This window comes from Zeugodacus cucurbitae, chromosome 3, assembly GCF_028554725.1.
Source record: "Zeugodacus cucurbitae isolate PBARC_wt_2022May chromosome 3, idZeuCucr1.2, whole genome shotgun sequence".
NCBI classification, from domain to species: Eukaryota; Metazoa; Arthropoda; class Insecta; order Diptera; family Tephritidae; genus Zeugodacus; species Zeugodacus cucurbitae.
Window position 1 is genome coordinate 28,482,162 of NC_071668.1, and position 18,498 is coordinate 28,500,659.

At 38.4% G+C, this 18,498-nt stretch overlaps 2 protein-coding genes across 5 annotated transcripts in view; one reads left to right on the plus strand and one right to left on the minus strand.

Annotated features, from left to right (window-relative positions):
• Window positions 1–18,498, minus strand: part of LOC105212879 (dynein axonemal heavy chain 7) — a 370,911-nt gene that overhangs the window by 23,990 nt on the left and 328,423 nt on the right. The window contains exons 2-27 of one of the 3 annotated variants that reach the window (XM_054226791.1): window positions 15,700–15,728; window positions 15,319–15,608; window positions 15,036–15,258; window positions 14,750–14,965; window positions 12,623–12,785; window positions 12,322–12,555; window positions 11,264–11,968; window positions 10,927–11,190; window positions 10,538–10,858; window positions 10,050–10,339; window positions 9,868–9,990; window positions 9,646–9,799; window positions 9,442–9,573; window positions 8,906–9,382; window positions 8,687–8,845; window positions 8,027–8,554; window positions 7,366–7,812; window positions 7,197–7,310; window positions 5,620–7,136; window positions 4,136–4,922; window positions 3,860–4,042; window positions 3,456–3,802; window positions 2,730–2,859; window positions 2,051–2,656; window positions 1,874–1,977; window positions 1,430–1,795 (exon numbers count right to left, since the gene is read on the minus strand). In XM_054226791.1, coding sequence (XP_054082766.1) covers window positions 1,430–1,795; window positions 1,874–1,977; window positions 2,051–2,656; window positions 2,730–2,859; window positions 3,456–3,802; window positions 3,860–4,042; window positions 4,136–4,922; window positions 5,620–7,136; window positions 7,197–7,310; window positions 7,366–7,812; window positions 8,027–8,554; window positions 8,687–8,845; window positions 8,906–9,382; window positions 9,442–9,573; window positions 9,646–9,799; window positions 9,868–9,990; window positions 10,050–10,339; window positions 10,538–10,858; window positions 10,927–11,190; window positions 11,264–11,968; window positions 12,322–12,555; window positions 12,623–12,785; window positions 14,750–14,965; window positions 15,036–15,258; window positions 15,319–15,598 — 8,870 coding nt within the window. In that variant the 5' untranslated portion in view covers window positions 15,599–15,608; window positions 15,700–15,728. The other 2 variants (XM_054226792.1, XM_011185215.3) reach the window with 2 other exon arrangements.
• Window positions 15,869–17,710, plus strand: LOC105212880 (elongation factor Ts, mitochondrial). 2 transcript variants are annotated; one of them, XM_011185216.3, is made up of 4 exons: window positions 15,869–16,017; window positions 16,362–16,622; window positions 16,684–16,932; window positions 17,071–17,710. In XM_011185216.3, the coding sequence occupies exons 2-4, from the start codon at window positions 16,467–16,469 to the stop codon at window positions 17,581–17,583; spliced, it is 918 nt and encodes a 305-aa protein (XP_011183518.1). In that variant the 5' UTR covers window positions 15,869–16,017; window positions 16,362–16,466; the 3' UTR covers window positions 17,584–17,710. The 2 variants fall into 2 exon arrangements, with proteins under 2 accessions (XP_011183518.1, XP_011183519.1); XM_011185217.3 differs by having other exon boundaries at window positions 15,974–16,108.

Genomic DNA, 18,498 nt, shown 5'->3' on the forward strand with positions numbered 1-18,498 from the left:
TTTTGGACTGTATTAAGAAGTGGTTAAAAAAAACGACTGCAGAAAGTTTGGTTAATAAGTTTGGTAATATAACTCTATTGGTTTCCGAGATATGTACAAAAAACCTATTTGGGGCGGGGCCACGCCCACCTCCCCAAAAAAATTACATCCACATATGCCCCTTCATAGTACGATCCTTCATACCAAATTTTATTTTCATAGCTTTATTTATGGCTTAGTTATGGCACTTTATGTGTTTTCGGTTTTCGCCATTTTGTGGGCGTGGCAGTGGTCCGATTTTGCTCATTTTCGAGAGCAGCCTTCCTATGGTGTCAAGAAATAAGTGTGCCAAGTTTCATTAAGATATCTTAATTTTTACTCAAGTTACAGCTTGCACAGACGGACGGACGGACGGACAGACAGACATTCGGATTTGAACTCCACCTATCTATAACCCTATATCTAACTCGTTTAGTTTTGAGTGTTACAAACAACCGGTATGTCAACAAAACTAGAATACTCTCTAGCAACTTTGTTCCTGGAAACTTTGTTGCGAGAGTATAAAAATGTTTAATAATATGGTAACAGAAAGAAACTGTTTTGTTAAAAATAAAATAAAAAATATTCGGAAAAGGGAATTAAAAAAATAAGTGGAAATTGCTAATATGTGAAATGTTACAGAAAAATTGTCCTCTAAAATGTTAATCAGATCGTAATATGCATAATTTTTCATATCTTGATATAATAAGAAATACGATAGACCCCCATTATTATATATACATTTAATCTTTATGACCGATAACGATTCCAACTGTGATAAAATACTATATTGTACAAGAAAAAAGTCTATTTATCGATTGACTAACGCAAAGTTTTAATCTAAACATTGCGACGAACTTTAGGAAGGAGTAAACATGGACTCTAGTTCTTTACACAGATTCCTTAGGTTGATAGAGAGTTTGTCAAACAAATATGAAGCAGTTACTAAGAATAACGGTTATTACACAAGGTACTTGGAGATCAACATTAGAATAAATTGTTTTCCTTCTACATATTATTAGATGAGGACCATGAGATACTAATTTACGACCTTCGTGAAAACTTTTATACGGGAGAAAGTATTAGTGGTAAATTTGCCTATTAAAAACGAAAATACAAATACTTTTTTAAAAACAAAATGAAAGGTAAATGTTTTCAATCCATACAACAACATCGGGGTATGTTTTTTACCGAACCGCATATTTTAACAAATTTTTTTCGTTATGGACACCGACCAAATCTAAAGTGAAATACGTCGGAATATATCTTTTACTAAATGATAAAGTTGATACTTAAAATAAAGATAAAGCTTGTGTTATATTGATTATATTTCCCAATTGGAAAAATATAGATGATTAATTAAGATATAGTTTCATTTAATATGGACTACATATACTTAATTGGCACTTACTTCAAAATGATGGCGCTCTCCACAGAAAACGCATCGGTTGGCAATCCGCAAATATTCCATTCACGTATCTCAACAGCTTCGCCCAAAACTACGGACAAATTGAAGTCTGCACTGCATATCACACCGTATGAGGCAACCTTATTCACCCATTTGTGTATCTGACCAACGCGGTAATCAATGGTGAAGGGACCCAGATAGGCAACGACACCGGATGCTATCAGCACATCACCAGTTAAAGAATTATACACGCGACCCAAATTTCTGGCCGTCTCCAACCAACGCGTTCGTTCGCCACCCAAACCAGAAATCAATTCTTGTGCACGTTGCAACTTCTTGGTACAGGCTTCGTGTTGGCCTTGAAGTATGCTGCAAGTTTATAAATTCATATAGAAACCAGTTAATGCAAACTGTGTTCTTTTTTTTCCATAGACAAGTATAACTTACGCATATTGCGCCAACTCTTCATCTAACTTCTTTTGAATAGCTGCCAAATTGGCTTCAACGCGTGCCAATTGCGCCAATTTTTCATTCAGTAACTTCATGGCGGCCTGCGTAAATGAAAGCAAAGGAACATTATTCAGTCTTTCATTGTAGATTCGCACAAATGCAAGATGAACTTACATTGTACTCTGCTTCGGCTGCTGCCAAAGCAATTTTTTTCGGCGCCACCACTTTTGCTACCACATCGTATTTGGTCAAGGCAATTACCCAACGGCATAGACCCTCGCAAGCAGTCGAGGCAGATTTTACTTTGTCCGGATCGAAAGCTTCATTGCTCAACACACGTTGCGCCAATTTCTGCATTACATGTGGTGGTATATTGTCTTTATCGAAATTGATTAAACTATCGAGGAATTTAATGTCGCTCAGCACACGCTTCGATGCGCCCCAATAGTCTTCTATGGTGCCTACACCCGATGGGTTGGGCACCTTATCCGGTTTCACATCTTTCAATATACAAACGGCCTCCATAACAATGCGCACACCAATCGGTGGACTCTTCATAGTCTTCACCACAGCAATATCGGCTGTGGTTAAGGTGTTTAGTGCTGCTAAGGCTGAATTCAATATCGGTAACGCTTCACTCAATTTAGCGTCGCATTCGTCTTTGATAGCTTGAGCCTTGCCAGCTTGCTCGGTGGCAGCCTTTTCATCCTCCTTCACTAATTCTCGCTGTTCTGCCGCTATTTTGCTATCCGCCGTTACTTTTGCCACTTGCTCAGCCACCTAGAAGCCACGTAGAAGAAAAAATATGGTGTAGTAATCGGTAAACCCTTATAAATTTCTAAGCTTGACTTACAATCTCCGAGGCTTCCTTCAGTTTGGGTTCCAAAGCTTGCAGCTCTTCTTGCATCACGCCGACTTGCTGAGCTGCGATATCGAGCTGAGATATACCAGTTAAATATCGATTTTTATTGGTCAAAATAGTTCTGTATGGAGACAGAGAGAGATCAAAATCAATTCTAATGAAAATTAGAGCAACACTAGTCATGAATAAACTGGAGTATGTCATATAGGAAAGATACTATTCACGATTGCCAATTTACCAAAGGCTTGCTACTCGTTAATCGGCGGAGACAAACGTTGGTAATTCCATGGGAAAGTTTTGATCGAGATTTAGAGGTTCAATTTGCATTTTGTGGGAATCGACAACGAAACCACATTTTCAAACATTTTGTCATTAAAGAAGTTCGCATCAAAAAACTTTCGAGTCGTAGCTACACCGACTGAGCACATCTGATAAGCTTGTTTCCATAAATAGAAAAATTACAGTTCTGCTATCCATTTCAATTCTATTCATGAAAGCAGAGTACCTCAATCAAAACTCTCCTTCCCATTGTACTTTTCATTTCCGTATCGAACTGGCCAGTGTTAAAAAATTATCGTTTTTCTCACTCGCGAACACATAACAATAAACGAATTAAAGGACCCTTTTAAAAGATTTCGAGCTCAAAAAAGTAGGAGCAATAATAAAATGAAGGTCCAAATAAAATTCCTAGTTATATAGAAGTTTACTTTGACTTACGTTCTTTTCTGATTCAACAAAGCCTTAAAGGTCTGTATTAACTCCAGATAGGATGTAGGCGTTACATAGTTGTAACGTTTCAAACGCAATGCAAATAGTTCTGACAAATTCTGTGTAGAAGTGTGAAATTCCATACACATATCGATAGCCGTCTTACGCTCCAAATCGGAGAGATCCTCGGTAGCTAAAAATCGCGTCGACACCGCCAATAGAGCATCTTCCGGCCATGGTTGGAACCAATCAATTGTGCAACAATTGACGATGGATGGAAATTTGCGTATGCGCATACGTAAAGCGTCGCCTATGGGAGACATTGCCAGCACAATGTGCAGCTGATCTCGACAGGTCTGCGAGAAGTATTATGTTAAAAAATTTTTACACGCACATAACGTTATTGCAATTACCGTAACGAAGAAGTTGAACAGTGCCACCGGACTTCCGTCGGTTTGCATGGCTTTGTCACGCTGTTTGTCGATCTGAGCCATTTTCTCGACCACTTCGATCTTTTCCTCATTACTGAACAAATTGGGTACTTCGCCGGAATTAAGAAGATTATTTACGTCCTCCAAGAAAGATTCATCTTTTATCTAAAGCGTAAGTATAGTTTACACAAATGCAGAAATATTTGGAAAGAACTTATGGATGCACACTATTTATAAGTAACATTGAGCTGCTCTCACCTGTACATCAGTGAACAAAAATACGGCATGCATCTCCGATGCGCCTACTCTCCGCAATATATTCTTAATATCCTCATGCCATTCGTTGGGTCCATATAAACGTGTAATTTCGACTTGAAAGAGTTCATAGTCGCATATATGCGAAGCCAAACGAGTTAAGCTCTGACGTCCGGAGCCACCAACTCCGATGAGTAGAGCATGACTACGTGGCTGCTTTATTATGCGACATATTCTCGATAAATGTTCAATTGCGAAGCGAAAGAGTACTAGGTTCATCGGTTTTTTCGACATATTATTATACTCAACCAAGTACGCTTCCACTACATTGCGTAAATTTTCAAGATCTAAAACCTCAATATAATTTTTATTGTCGGCCTTTGGATTGGCGAAATCACAATATATTAAACGCCGTAGATCGGACTCGGCCAGTTTTTTACCTTTCTGTATAAGCCGATCGAATAGCGTCTCTGGGGTACCGTTCATATGTTTGTTGATTTTATCACAAATCGCACCGAAAAGCCAATGACGATCACTATCCTCCACTAAACGATCGCCATAAACGCGCATCACTTCATGTACCCACAGACGACGCATGGAATCCAAATCTTCAGTGGCCTCCGGCACAGAGAGCAGTACACCTTGTACAACACGCGAGAAATCACGCAAATTAAAGAGATAGTGTGATTTAGCTGGCGTCGGTAATAAATTCTTCTTTGCTTCATTGTAGACATTCAGAGTAGCTGTGACGATTTCATCAATACAGGGATCAAACTCCTTTGAAAAACCCCTGCATAATGAGAAAAGAAGACAAGTGAAGAAGTGCTAAGTTCGGGCGCATCCGAACCTTCAAAACTCACTCAATTTGTATCAAATAAAAGCAAGTGAAATATTCAGAGATGTCTGCAAAACTTCAAGGGGAAGTTGCTAATGAATTCAACATTCGTTATTTGACGAAGTTTGTGAACCGGACCTCCGACATGACTATACTGCATTTAACATGCCTACTCAGTGATATTTATATTAATACCTTGTTAGTGTTCGAAGGTAAACTATATAGTAAAACGAACTGAAACACAGAACTGACAGAAATAAAAAAATACAAATCAATAGCAGATGGGCCCTTAGCTCCTATAAATAAAAATATAATATTTGTCACTAGTGATTTTGACTATTGTTGCCAAAAGTAAGAGTCTATTTATTCTGCGTATCATTTTTTGATTTCTGATCCATATAGTAAGGACATATAGATTTGTAATGATCCGATTCCGAACGTCAATGGAAAGGATCAGGTACCTCCTGTACCTTCAGGATATCTCAATTTGGCGCTTTTACAGACGGACAGACAGTCGTCGTTCGCGTCGTCATCCTATTTTAATATACGATATACATTTACATATCTGTTTTGATGAATTTCAAGTAATCCAAACATACACATACATACATGTTGCGAGAGCATACAGAAGAGTTAAGCCAAAGCTACATACCGAGTATCCAAATGCCAAAGCACAATTTTACTGAAAATCGTATTGAGAATCTCATTGTTGAACTCATCGATAGCGATGACATTGAAGTGTCGTTGAAAACGTGGTGTGACTGTATTGCCGGTAGCTGGTGGACCCATCGCTGTTATCATCTGTAGATCGATCAACTTCATAGGCACTATATTTTTGCGATCATACCACATCCAATGATCTAACATCATACGCAACAGTTCTATGGGTGGTTGCGCACCATAGGTTTCCTTCAGTGGCATGGACACATCGTCCACGAATATAAGAAACTTTTTATTCAAAGGAGGTCCGAAGACACCCTTTCGGCGTTTATCCAGCTTGGACATGATAATATCCTGTGTCTGATTCGCCGAAGTTTGTGCTGAGAAACTAATTAGTAATGGCTTGTAGGTATTCACATCCATACGTTTCAGCATGTAATCCAGTGCGTAGCAACTTTTGCCCGTGCCGGTGGGACCTACCAGCATTATAGGCTTTCCATGACGCACTAACAGATCTAATACCGCCGTAACACGTACACTTTCATTGGTTATAATAAGTATTTGATTGACTGGTATGTCACGTGGTATCGGTGGTGCGCTATTGACATCGTCCTGCCATGCCTTCCATTTGCCTTTGCCTTCTTTAATAAAACGATAATCGAATACCGAACCTGCTTTCGGTATTGGAAATATAAATGGTTTGGTCAACACTGGTACAAATAGGTCTTCTGGTATACCAAAATCGGTATACAATTGTTCCGGAAAATTTTTTTCCATCAACGCACGAAAAACTACATTGAACTTCTCACGGCTGCGTGAGTCCAAAGCGCCGCCAAGCGACCAGATGCAGGAGAAAATGAAGACACCTTCAATCTGAGCGCGAAAATCCAAATCAGATAAGTTCGTTACATACTTCTCATCTTTGAAGTCATCAATGAAGCATTCGAAAATGTTCATCATTGAGACGACGAGGTTGGTGTCCGAAGTCGGGGCAATTTCATGTAGACCACCCTTGCGTACGATGTAGAGCAATAGGGGACAAAAACGCATTATAAGCGCCGATATTAGTTGTTTACTCACGACGTGGAATGAGGGTGGTAGGCTGTTCTTCCACGATGTCACAAGCGGTTCCCAACCCAATGAACTGGGTTCCATGTATATCATGCCGCAACGCGATACTGTAGCCGGCGAAGCGACTTCCAAATCCATTGGCTCGAATACCAAGTTGGTAGTCGGTGAAAGTTGTATAATTTCACCAGACATCAGACAAAGCTTCTTATTGTCATCGAGCACCGTATTCATGTTCTCAATCCATATAGCATCGACGGGTCCATCGAAAACCAGCCACTTGCGATCGGGAGTATCAGAAATAGCGAACTGCCGATAATTGACCGCCAAAACGCCATCGCTCCACTCGTGCGACACCGCATCAAATTGTCCATAGAGCTGCCCCATTGTGATTGCTTTGGGATTCATTACGGAATAGATGGCACGATTCTCGCTGCCGTCCTAGAAATGTTGAATGTATAAAGTGAAGTTTCATTATTACGTTATCAAAGTGGTACTTACCTTTTTCTCCATGCCCTCCAAAGCCTCTGCTAATATACGATATGTAGTCGTCTTGCCACCAAAAGGCAAGCCTACGATCATCAATCCGTGACGCACGCAAATCATTTCATAAAGCTAGCAGCAAATAAATTTAGCATAAGGTATATTTGTAAATTTGAAGAGGACTCACTTGTTGAACTTTTTCCAAGAAGAATTCTGTACATTGTTTATTATTCTTTTCGCACGCTTCTCGTGTACATGCGTTGAAGACGACGTAGTCTGCTTCAGGCAAGACTGTACCAGGAAACAGATCGGAAGTAATGCCTTGAAACAGTGGGACATCTTGATTGAGGAACTTTGGTAAATTGACATCCTTAATGGATCGCAGCACTAATATGTCTTCGTTTTCATCGCGATAACGTAACTTCAGAGCGCCCGCTGCTTTCAGTACAGATTTAACAGCACGCATGCCATAATCATAATGACATTGTGTACTCAATTGCTCTGAACATAAGCGATAAGTAGCGACTATTTTAACACTCAGCGGTTTGGCGGTGAGGAAGCCATATGAGTACAATTCAATCTCAGAGATGAGCGCATAATCGGGCACCATCATGGCAACAGATCGGAATAGTGCCTAAAAAATTTGAATAGAGTGAGAGTTTCACAGCAATTAAGCTACACTTTTCCTCAGAGGTTCTAATACAACCTTACTTTAACATCAAATTACCAAAATTAAAAAATACTAAGTTCTTTTTTAGGTTAGATAGACAAGTGAATTAGGTAGGGTAATATGAGAAAACTAAGCAAATGGTAACTCGCTAGTCATGCTAAAAAATATTTGTTCCTACCTTCAAATTATCTGGCAACTCAGAACGTCCAGCATAACCGGGATTCATGGTAATAAATACCGCACATGTAGGGTCCAACGTCAGCGTGGTGCCCTCAAATATCAATGTAGGACTACCCGAATTGATGCCACGTTGTATAGTGAGTATCTGTTGCGCCACCACGGATAACACTTCCAGATCAATACGATTGAATTCATCAAAGCACGACCAAGCGCCACAGGAAGCTAACCCCTTAAAGAACTTACCCAGTGCAAGGTAATCCAAACCATCGGAACAATTGAAGACCACGCATTGTTTGGCCACGGCTTTAGCCAAATCTTTAGTAGTCTCTGTCTTACCGGTACCCGCAGGGCCTTCGGGTGCGCCACCCAAATGCAAATTCAGTGCACTAAAGAGCGTGCGATAGCAGCGATCTGTAAGTGGTGTGACCACGAGCCGTGTCGTATTGCCCAAGTATTCATAGCCATATTTGAGGGAACTATTTATCATGCGTGTATCCAAGTTATTGTCTTCCCAGTAGTAACGCAGCTGTAAGCATAGAAGTTTCCAGAAAATGTTATATGATAAAACTGCACATGTTGTTTTTGTTTATAGTATAAAACATTCTTCAAATAGATTGTACGATTACAGTTGTTGATTGAATATGTGGCCGGGTCTCACCTGCGATAGCCATTGGAAATCATTAGCGTCGGAAACTTCGTTTTCGACAATTTCGGCCAGCACATCACGCGCATGGACATCCAGTACCACCAAAGCACCTAGTGTGATCCTATTCTGCGCATTTAAGTAACCTCGTACAAGATCAACTATTTTAGCGATCTGTAAATATGCCATGTCATATTATTATAAAATTCTACAACTAAACCAGTGACAATTTACCTGTGATTTGCAAAGAGTCAAATACTTGCGCAAATTCGGAACAGGCGCGTCGGAGAAGAAGCACTCAGTGATCTCAAGTGTCCAGTAGGTAAGGGAAATTGATTGCACACACTGGCCTGGCCAAGAGAGTACCCACGTTTCTCGTACCATCTGTCGATAGCTATAGAAAGACTCGCTTATTTTCAAATGTAAACTCTTCTTCATGGCAATTTCCAACTCCAACAGCCACTTCTCCACCTGTCCGCGTGCTTTCGCAGTAGAAATGATATCGACCAGTGTAACCTCTTCACGCTCCGATGAACGCATTGCAGTCACTTCAAGCTCCTCGGTAAAGTTCAAAGTAGCAATACCTTCGAAACATTTCTTCAAATGAGGCTGTACGCGTGTGGGATCCTTAGTTTCGGAAAGTATCTCAAGCAGTTCATCATTGGAGAGGAAGAAGAAGCGCGGGAAGTAGAGACGTTTCTTCTCCAAGTACTTAAAGTGAAAGAAATGTGATCAGATATTACTCACAAAATATTGTTAAAAATACATACAGCATTGAGTCCTTTCTGTATTACCTCCAGCAGTGAATACGCTTTCTTAAGTTTCTCATTCATCTTTTCGATCTCAACCACAACCATTACACGTGGGTCTGAATTTACTTGTTTCATAAGTTCTTTCCAAATCTACAAAAAGAGGTCAAATGTCAATCAGAAATTGTATTGCACTGGTGTTCTCCTGATGGTATTTGAACAAACCTTATCCACAGCAGCGAATCTACGACCTTCTTCTGGCATTTGCTGCTGAATATCGGGACTGGAGAAAATTGGCTCTAAATACATCCATGTCGCTTGCACTCGCAACCACTCATCCAAAATATCTTGCAACAGCATCAATTTAGCTTCCCATTTTCTGGAAAGATTTACAAATTTTTTAAATAAATTTTTGTTAAGCGCTTTCACCTCCTTGTATATACGCACAATATGTCCTCCTCGAATGGTTTGATATATGGTGAACTCTTCATAGTCTGTGTCTTGATTATCTGATCGTCCAGTAGGATCTGTATATCATCCACTGCAGAAAGCTTGAATGTACCGGAATCCCTGGTTATAAATGATAATGAAGTTTATTTTATAATTAAACTATATTCGAGTTTACAAACCTGTAAGGCGAAATGGTGAATGCCATATCTTGCCACTCGGCAACCATTTTCGCCATCGCACGCTCCAAATTATTCTCTTTGGTTGCACTCTCTGAGATCGCTTCAAATTTGGGCACATACTCTTCTAAGCCGTACTCAATGATCTTTTCCAAAGTCAATTCTGGAGATACTTTAATAGGGAAACCAATAATCTCGGATACTTGTTCCCAGTGACGAGCTTTCATGCCGGGATTGCCGAGTGTACTTATTATTGGCATATGTGTACGCAACTCCTCAATTTGTTCTCTAACCTGTTGATTTAGTTAAATATATTATTTTTTTGACGGTTAAGAGGAATCAGTCAGATGACATTGGCAAAATTTAACTCAAACCATTCTACTTGACAGAGATTTCACTTATACTCTTGTGGACAAACAATTTGCGAGAGCGAAAAGGGAGCTAACGTGTTTTAATGTCTGCAAAACTTTTTTAGAATAACGTCAACTCACATCTTTTATCAATTGTGCTGTCGCTGGTTTATCGGTCATTTGTTTTTCCAACTTCTGTATCACACGATATATATTCGCGAGATCTTGTTCGATTTCATCTGGATCGTAGGTGCCAACTTGTGAATGCATCCATGCATCATGTTTCTCCATAAACTCCTGACCAGTGTCGAATAAAGTTTTGAATGGTTTCAGCTGATCGTGAGTCTTCTTACGTATAGGATACTGGGTGAGTTCCCAACCGTAAGCTGTCTCCTCTTCATTTATGCGATCGATTGTATCCATAGCCGCAACTAAACGACTATCCAAAACATTTGCTCTACGCTGAAATATTAAGAACACTCATATCGATAATAATTGGATTCAAAGTAAGTTAGATCACCATTTCCTACCTTATAGCGCGCCAAATGCTTGATGTCACCCCAGTTCTCGTAATCTTGTACTTGTTCATAGTAGGTCTGTAGCTCACGTCGGAAAGCTTCAATGCGCTTCTTAAGTCGCTCCTGATACTCAATGGTTTTATCAGCAATGATCAAGCGATGCTCTTCGAAAACAGAAGGCATTTTTAAATACCATTGGAATGTGTTGCTGTTATTTTTTATATCCAACGGCGAGTATATTATATTATCCATCAGCCATAAAATGTGGTTCATATTCTAAAACAAACGGGTTTATATTTAGGTTTAACTTATACATACCTCTTTATATAGTTCTTTTGTTCATACTTACGACTTTCAAACGTTGCTCCATTTCTGGTATTAGCGTTTCCTCCGCATTGATGACAAATTCCTTGAGTGCCATTAACTCTGCCGTTGTTTGTGGCACCGTCAGTGCCTTCTTGGCTATACTCTCATACTCCTTACCCAGTTTCGAAATTTGTGATTGCTGGTCGGCAACCATTTTCTCAAGCAGTTCCTGTTGCATATAACGCGCTAACTGCTCTAGATTTGATATAAATTTACCACGATGGAACTCGTACAGTCCCATACGTAATTCACCCCAAATATCTTGAATTATCTGTTCTTCTCTACGGCGATACTGCAACACCATTTCACAATACTGCTCAAACGTGGGTTCGGATGCGATAAATTTCGATATACGCTCTGCATCCACACCATTCATCAAGTCTATATATTGATCGAAATCTTGCAAACGCAATTCGGGTCCAATTCGTTGATCTTCCAACATCACGCATATACGATTACGTGCATTAGCTATTATGGACTCTGGTATTGTCGGTTTCAAGTGGTACTGATCCGAGATTTTCAATTCTGTGTACAGTTTGTTTTCGATTCGTGGCATTTGATCCACTGACATAACAATGGACTCGATAATGCGCAAAAGTTCGTGCTGCACCTTGGTGAAGTTCGGATTGAAGGAAATACTGTCTTCATCTTCAAGCATGAGACTGATTTTAAGTCCAGGATTACTTTTCTGTTTCGCGATAGAAAAAGAAAAGAAACGAAAATGTTTTAAAAAATAAATTACACAACTCAAGAATATATCTTGTTTCTTCTTAGAAGGAAACACAACAAATAAATCTTAATTCCATTGTATAAAACAGTGATCAATTAGGTTAGGTTAGCGTGGTAGGCCAGCAGGCCACGCATAGACCAATTAAAATCGAGTAAAAAACTTATTCAAACGATTTTTTTTTTAATTTTTTAAGATGGTGTATCTTAAAATTTCTTTCGAGCCGATTGCTAAGTTACTACTTATTGGAAGAAAAACTGAGGTTCATGTAATGAGGTGTAAGGCAAAAATTCGCAAATCAATAATCAACTTACTCCATAATCACATATAAAATCCGCATAGGACGTCAAGCTGCGTATACAAATGTCCTCCAGTTGTTGGGTCATCAATGCGGCCACGCAATTGTAAAAGCGTTGCAACAATTTCATACGCCTCACATTGGGCAAAAGTCCACGTCTACTGGCACGCAATAAAATCTGATGTATCTCACCATACCAATCGTTCTCGAGCATACCCTTGGCGGTGTCGATTTGACGTCCACACAAATACTATGGATTCAACGTTCAATTACATTTTATTAGAAGTAGTAGTGCCGACCAATTAGACTTTACTTACTGTGAACTCGTACAGTTCATAAGGTGTCTTCGCTTGTGCCAGCTCTTTGACGTCTACAAAAAAAATTTCTTTATATTTGGTGCTCCATAAATCAAGAATGCTGGCCACGCTACGGTGAATGCAAAATAGTGTCTTCTTGATGCGACAACGATTATCGTCATAACTGAAAATACGTCAGAACGACATTGATTTAAATGGAACTTTCGAATCGAGTTGTGGTAAATGAGCTTCCCTTTGGATATTGATTTAAGAAATGATATAAATAACGCAAAGCCACGTATATTCATGTAACAAAAAACCATCCACAGAGCAAATACCATCCACATACAAATACTTAAAATGTTGACTGATGGGAACTGAGGAAAAATATTTGGAACTCTTGGCAATGTAGCGTTAGGACCGTGAGGTTGAGGGTAACTCTCTTAATGATTTCGAACCCTGCATACTAATTGCAGATATAGAAAAAAAACTAAAATAAAAGACGATATGAGTACCTACATTTTATTTTCCTCAGGCATTGTTTTAGAATTGTGTCATATTTTTTTAATTAAACGTGCATGTATATAATATGTATGTATATAAGTATCTTTGTATCTATATTTAGTATGTTGTAAGTTTTCAATACCCGCTCAAATATTTTGATTTAAATTTTCTTGCAATTTAAGCACCCAGCGTCAAATCAAGTAAAACTATATATATATATGTATATATATATAAAGGTCAGCATATGTGTATGTATATGTAAGTATGATACTATGTATCTAAGTATGTCTTTCTCATGTCCTTTGTTCAGTGCAATCGTCTATCATGGGATGCCAGCAATTTATGATCACTTCAGTTTCATTTTCCATCCGTCAGTAGTGCCTTCCGATTAATTGCATAAGCACTTATGCTAAAGAACATAACGGCCGCCACTAAAAGTCAAAACACAATACAGTTTAGATAATACAGATTCCTTAAATATTTACCAAATGTCAAAGCCATTTTAATGGCAGCTTTCAATTTCCGCATTTTGTTCAACTAGGTCGCTCTTCGACTATGATTTGAACCTCACGACTTGGAGCGTTGACTAGACAAACGATTTGCCAGTCGAATTCTTTAAATAAGTTTTCGCGTCGCCACTCACACATTCTTGAGATATGAAATCATTTATTTTACTCAGCGATCAATAAAAATACTCATTGCTTTCAAGTCGTGACGGAAATTTGCACGCGTATACTACTTTACGACTTATTTAAAACACTAAATAATATTAGTTTTTGTTTTTTTTTTTCTATAAAATCATAACCTCAGTTCGACACGTGACATAAACTCTTTGGTCGAAATGGTTTAGGAACCTACTTAAATATTATAAAATAATATTTTTCAGAGAGAAATAAAGAGTAGATTGATTCCGTTATGATTATCAACATAATTTAACTTAGGTTAGGTTAGTCTGATGGGCCTACAGGTCCCGTATAGACCATTAAGGTCCTTCGCGATATCAGATGGTATTGCCGTCACGTATTCTCTGCGTAGTAGTCATCGTTTAGGATGGCATTGCTTAACGCGGATTTTAAGAGATTATGAGGGCCCACTATCGATATCTCCTCCAACTTATCGTACTATGGGGCCCCTAGATACATGAAGCGTTGTTTTGCTAGCACAAGACAAACACACTAGAAGTGATCAACTGTTTCCTTGGTCCTGGCTCTTGACACTTTCTGCATGCCTCCCGATCTGACAGCCCATCTTAAGTCGTGCGACGCAACTAAGCTGTGAACAGAAAGTAAGCTAACCGAGGTCCTATAGCCCTTTCCATCGAGTGCTAGTAGGAAACTTGTATATATCTGATCTACCGCTTTGCACATGACCTTTGCGGTTTTGTAGACGTAAAGACAATACATGTGTTTGCCAATGCCGAGTATGTTTTCGGGTGACAGCTGGACCACAATCGTGGCAATAAATATTCCAAACAGTTCAAACGCTATAGTCGAACACGTTAAATAAGAAATTTCAGTTTAGGAAATCGTTTTGTACAACAGACAGAATAACATATCAACAACATTACTATAGTTTTCATTGGAGACATGTAACTATTGAATAAAAAATAACAAATATTATACTTCGAATCTGAAACCGACATACCGATATCTCCAACGGTTCATCATTATTTTGATCTCTTTTCGTTCTGGTGTCAGTGCTAGCTCTTTGCCTTTACGTAAACTCGGCAACGAGTTATTTAAAACAAAATCGATAACAGCTTTTTTCATAGCAAATGTGTAGTCCGCTTTGATCTCACTTATCGTTTCATTCAGCTCGGATTGCCATTTATTTAGCTCCGGTCTTATGAGTATTGTGATTCTAAAATTAAAAGAAATTCATTGAATTGTTTATAATACAATTTGAGCGTTAACCCCACTGAAGTACTCACCTATTTAGCAAACGTTTACCCATGGGCGCCACGTGTATTGTGTCTATGCCATGTTTTATGTAATAGTAGTAACGTAACATTTGTTTTTCTTCTTTATTCGGAAACTTGTCGTCACCTTCGCTTTCCGTCATCTCGACGTCCTCATCTTCGCAGGCAATTAATTGCACTAATTTCTTGCGAAAATCCTCACGTTCCAAACGCATCTCCATATAAGTACGAATTCCTGTGGTAGCGATGAGGATCAGTCACAGACGTTTCCGTTAATTACAAATCTTATACTTACTTTCTTTCTTTCGCATTTTCTGCTTATTCTTTGAGCGCATTTCGCGTGTATGGCACAACAGACTATCCGGCAGAGACGTAGAAATCATTCGGCCGTCGAATATTGCCGATGTACACTCGGGCATATTCAGTTCGTACCAAAGGCGTCGTGATCGATAGCGCGGATTAGCACGCGATTTTAAAATACTATTCAGGACATCCGGTTTAGGGCGATTGTAAACTAATTTTAAATTGGAACAGGGCCGCTTAACGGCTCCGGTGGAGGAAGAGGCTTGAGACATATTGTAATGTCTGTAATAAAAAATATATTTTTTTTCTGATTAGTTCTACAAATTTCAGACAACTATTTTTTCAACAAATAGACGTTTTGATCAGCACACACCATTATTTTAAAAGTTTTGAAGGGAATGTAGATATCAACACAAGTGCATAATTCACCACAGACTAACATATATATTTCACCACTTGATTTTTAACAATGCCGCCAAATTAAGGAAATACAATTTCACCACAAACTTTGCGCTTCCGTTAGGCAATAATGCGCGACATCTATATGTAGATTTTCTTATTTGACACTTCATCAATTAAACAGCTGCAATTCGATGTTATTACTACAAAAACAAATACAAGTGTCGATTTGACAGTTATAATCGCACACATTTCATTGTGCAATCAAAGAAACTGGAAAAATTGCAAAAATGTAATTGCCGGTTCTATTTTACTAATTTATCAATAGTAATAAATTTAAAATAATAAAGAAATCTTACCGGCCGCAGTATTCACTTGTATTTGTTAGTTATAACTCATGTACCAACTTGTTGTTTACAGCTTTACATATAGTGAAAAACTTGTAAAGGGTTTTCTAATGATTCGTAGAATAAGGACAATTTTTTTGCAAAAGATTGTTGTATACTCTGTTTATACTCTTCCAATTAAACTTATTGACTTCACTCCAAACAACTATTCACTTCGACTATTAGTTGCTAATTGTGTTTTCATTTGTTTTCTATGTGTAAACATGAAATTCTTTGGTTTCCTTGGCAGCTCTTGCACGTGTCGTTCCGGTAGGCAGACAACAAGTTTGAAGCAGTGTAGTTAATTGTTATTATTCTCATTGGAAGGAAAACTAAATTATTAATTGAAGAAAGTATGTTTCTGCAACAATTCACCCGCGCATTCCACACATCGCGTATAGCGTTAGCCAGTGTAGAGAAGAGCGCTTTGTCAGCACTACGCAAAAAGACAGGCTACACATTCGCCAATTGCAAGAAAGCTCTGGAAAAGCATAATAATGACATCAATTTGGTAAGTATTAGATAAACTGTTAACTCTTAAAATTTTTTTAAAAATATACCTTTATTTACAGGCCGAAAAATGGTTGAACGAACAAGCTCAAAGTCTGGGTTGGTCAAAGGCCACGAAACTTGCAGAACGCGCAACAGCTCAGGGTTTAGTTGGTGTGCTCATTCATGGCAACATCGGTGCTATGGTAGAGGTCAACTGTGAAACGGATTTTGTTGCACGGAATGAGCATTTCAAGAACTTTGTCGATCACGTGTCTCGCATTTGCGCCAAGTACACTGAAACTACTGATTTTGATGGAGATCTGTGGAAGGTATGTCAAATTCAAAGTCTCAAAAAATTGGGATTATTACTTTGTTACTACTATTGACTTAAATATTCTATAAATGTAAATAATTAACAATGGCTACATGACTTTGTTATTATCGACATTTATTTATTAAACCAACAGCTTGGATTCGAGGCTGAAGCGCTAAAGAACCTCCGTATGGCTGATGGCAAAACACTAGGAGACCACTTGGCATTGCTTATTGGTACTGTGGGTGAAAACGCATCAATCAAACGTGCGATATGCTTCAAAACGAGCAATGATCTGCAGTTAGCCGGGTATGCTCATCCGACATCTACAAATGTAGCTGCAGCTGAGAACACTACGCAAATTGGGAAATACGGCACAATTGTAGCGTTCCGTGGTTCTGCAACAGATGAAGAATTACAAAAAAATCTTTGCCAGCATATTGTTGGCCTTAACCCATTGAAAATTGGAGAAGAAGGAAAAGATAAACCAGTGGCGAATAAAGATGACGAGACATGTCTCATACATCAGGAGTACTTGCTTGATCCCGAACGCACAGTGAACGAAGTCCTGAAGGAAAATAACGTGACAATCATTGATTATCAACGATACGAATGCGGTGAGGCAACAAAAAATGAGCTGTTGGAACAGGCTGAATTAAGTAATTAATTCTTGTGCTTGCGAATATATAATATTATATAATCCATGCATTATTGTTGTTTTTATAACTTAGTCATTTGCGAAATTCTAAATTCAAATGAATAGAAGTAAATGTAATAAATAAAAAAGCATAATTCTTCAAAATTCCAAAAAAAAAAACACAAATTAATTAATACCTTTTTTACGTACTTTCAATGTGTATGTACTACAAGTGTCAACATATAAACTAATAAGGTACATCCATATAAATTTATATATAACTATAAATATGCAAATATGTATATAGCAACCCTTCGACCACGAAGAGTTGTCACACTACATATGTACACGGCTCAACCGCGCTTTGTATCAGCGGATCTACGCATGAGCGCCTTTAACCAAAGAGCTCTTTTAAGCTTTGAAACAACGCATGTGTACAGGTACAAAAACAAAACAGGTGAGAGAAATTGTGCGGGTTATGGGGAGCTCAAAAGGTTCTCTATTGTATACATATGTATACTGGTATAATAAGAGTAAAATACTATGATTATGACCAAAAATAGGTGAGCAGAACAAAAGGGGGAATGCCAAATGCGTTCAACGGCATCGCATACCGGCATACTTGTGTATGAATACATACTATGTATATATGTACGTAGATATTTATGTGTTTAAATAAAAACTGTGGAGTTGCTAGTCGTTGCGTCAAATTTTACAAAATACAAAATTGTTGTTCTTCCTAATGGAGTTAAATATAATACGAGATGTCTAAGAAAATTTTAGTCACACCTGGAATGGTCATTTAATGTCTACATGTATTCGTTTTTGATCATTTCAAGATCTACCTTTTGAAGAGGTCACACCGTTCCCCCTGCACGTTTAGGAACCTTTTAAATATCATAAATTTTACTTAAACTTAATGAAATAAAGAAAAGTGACTGCCAC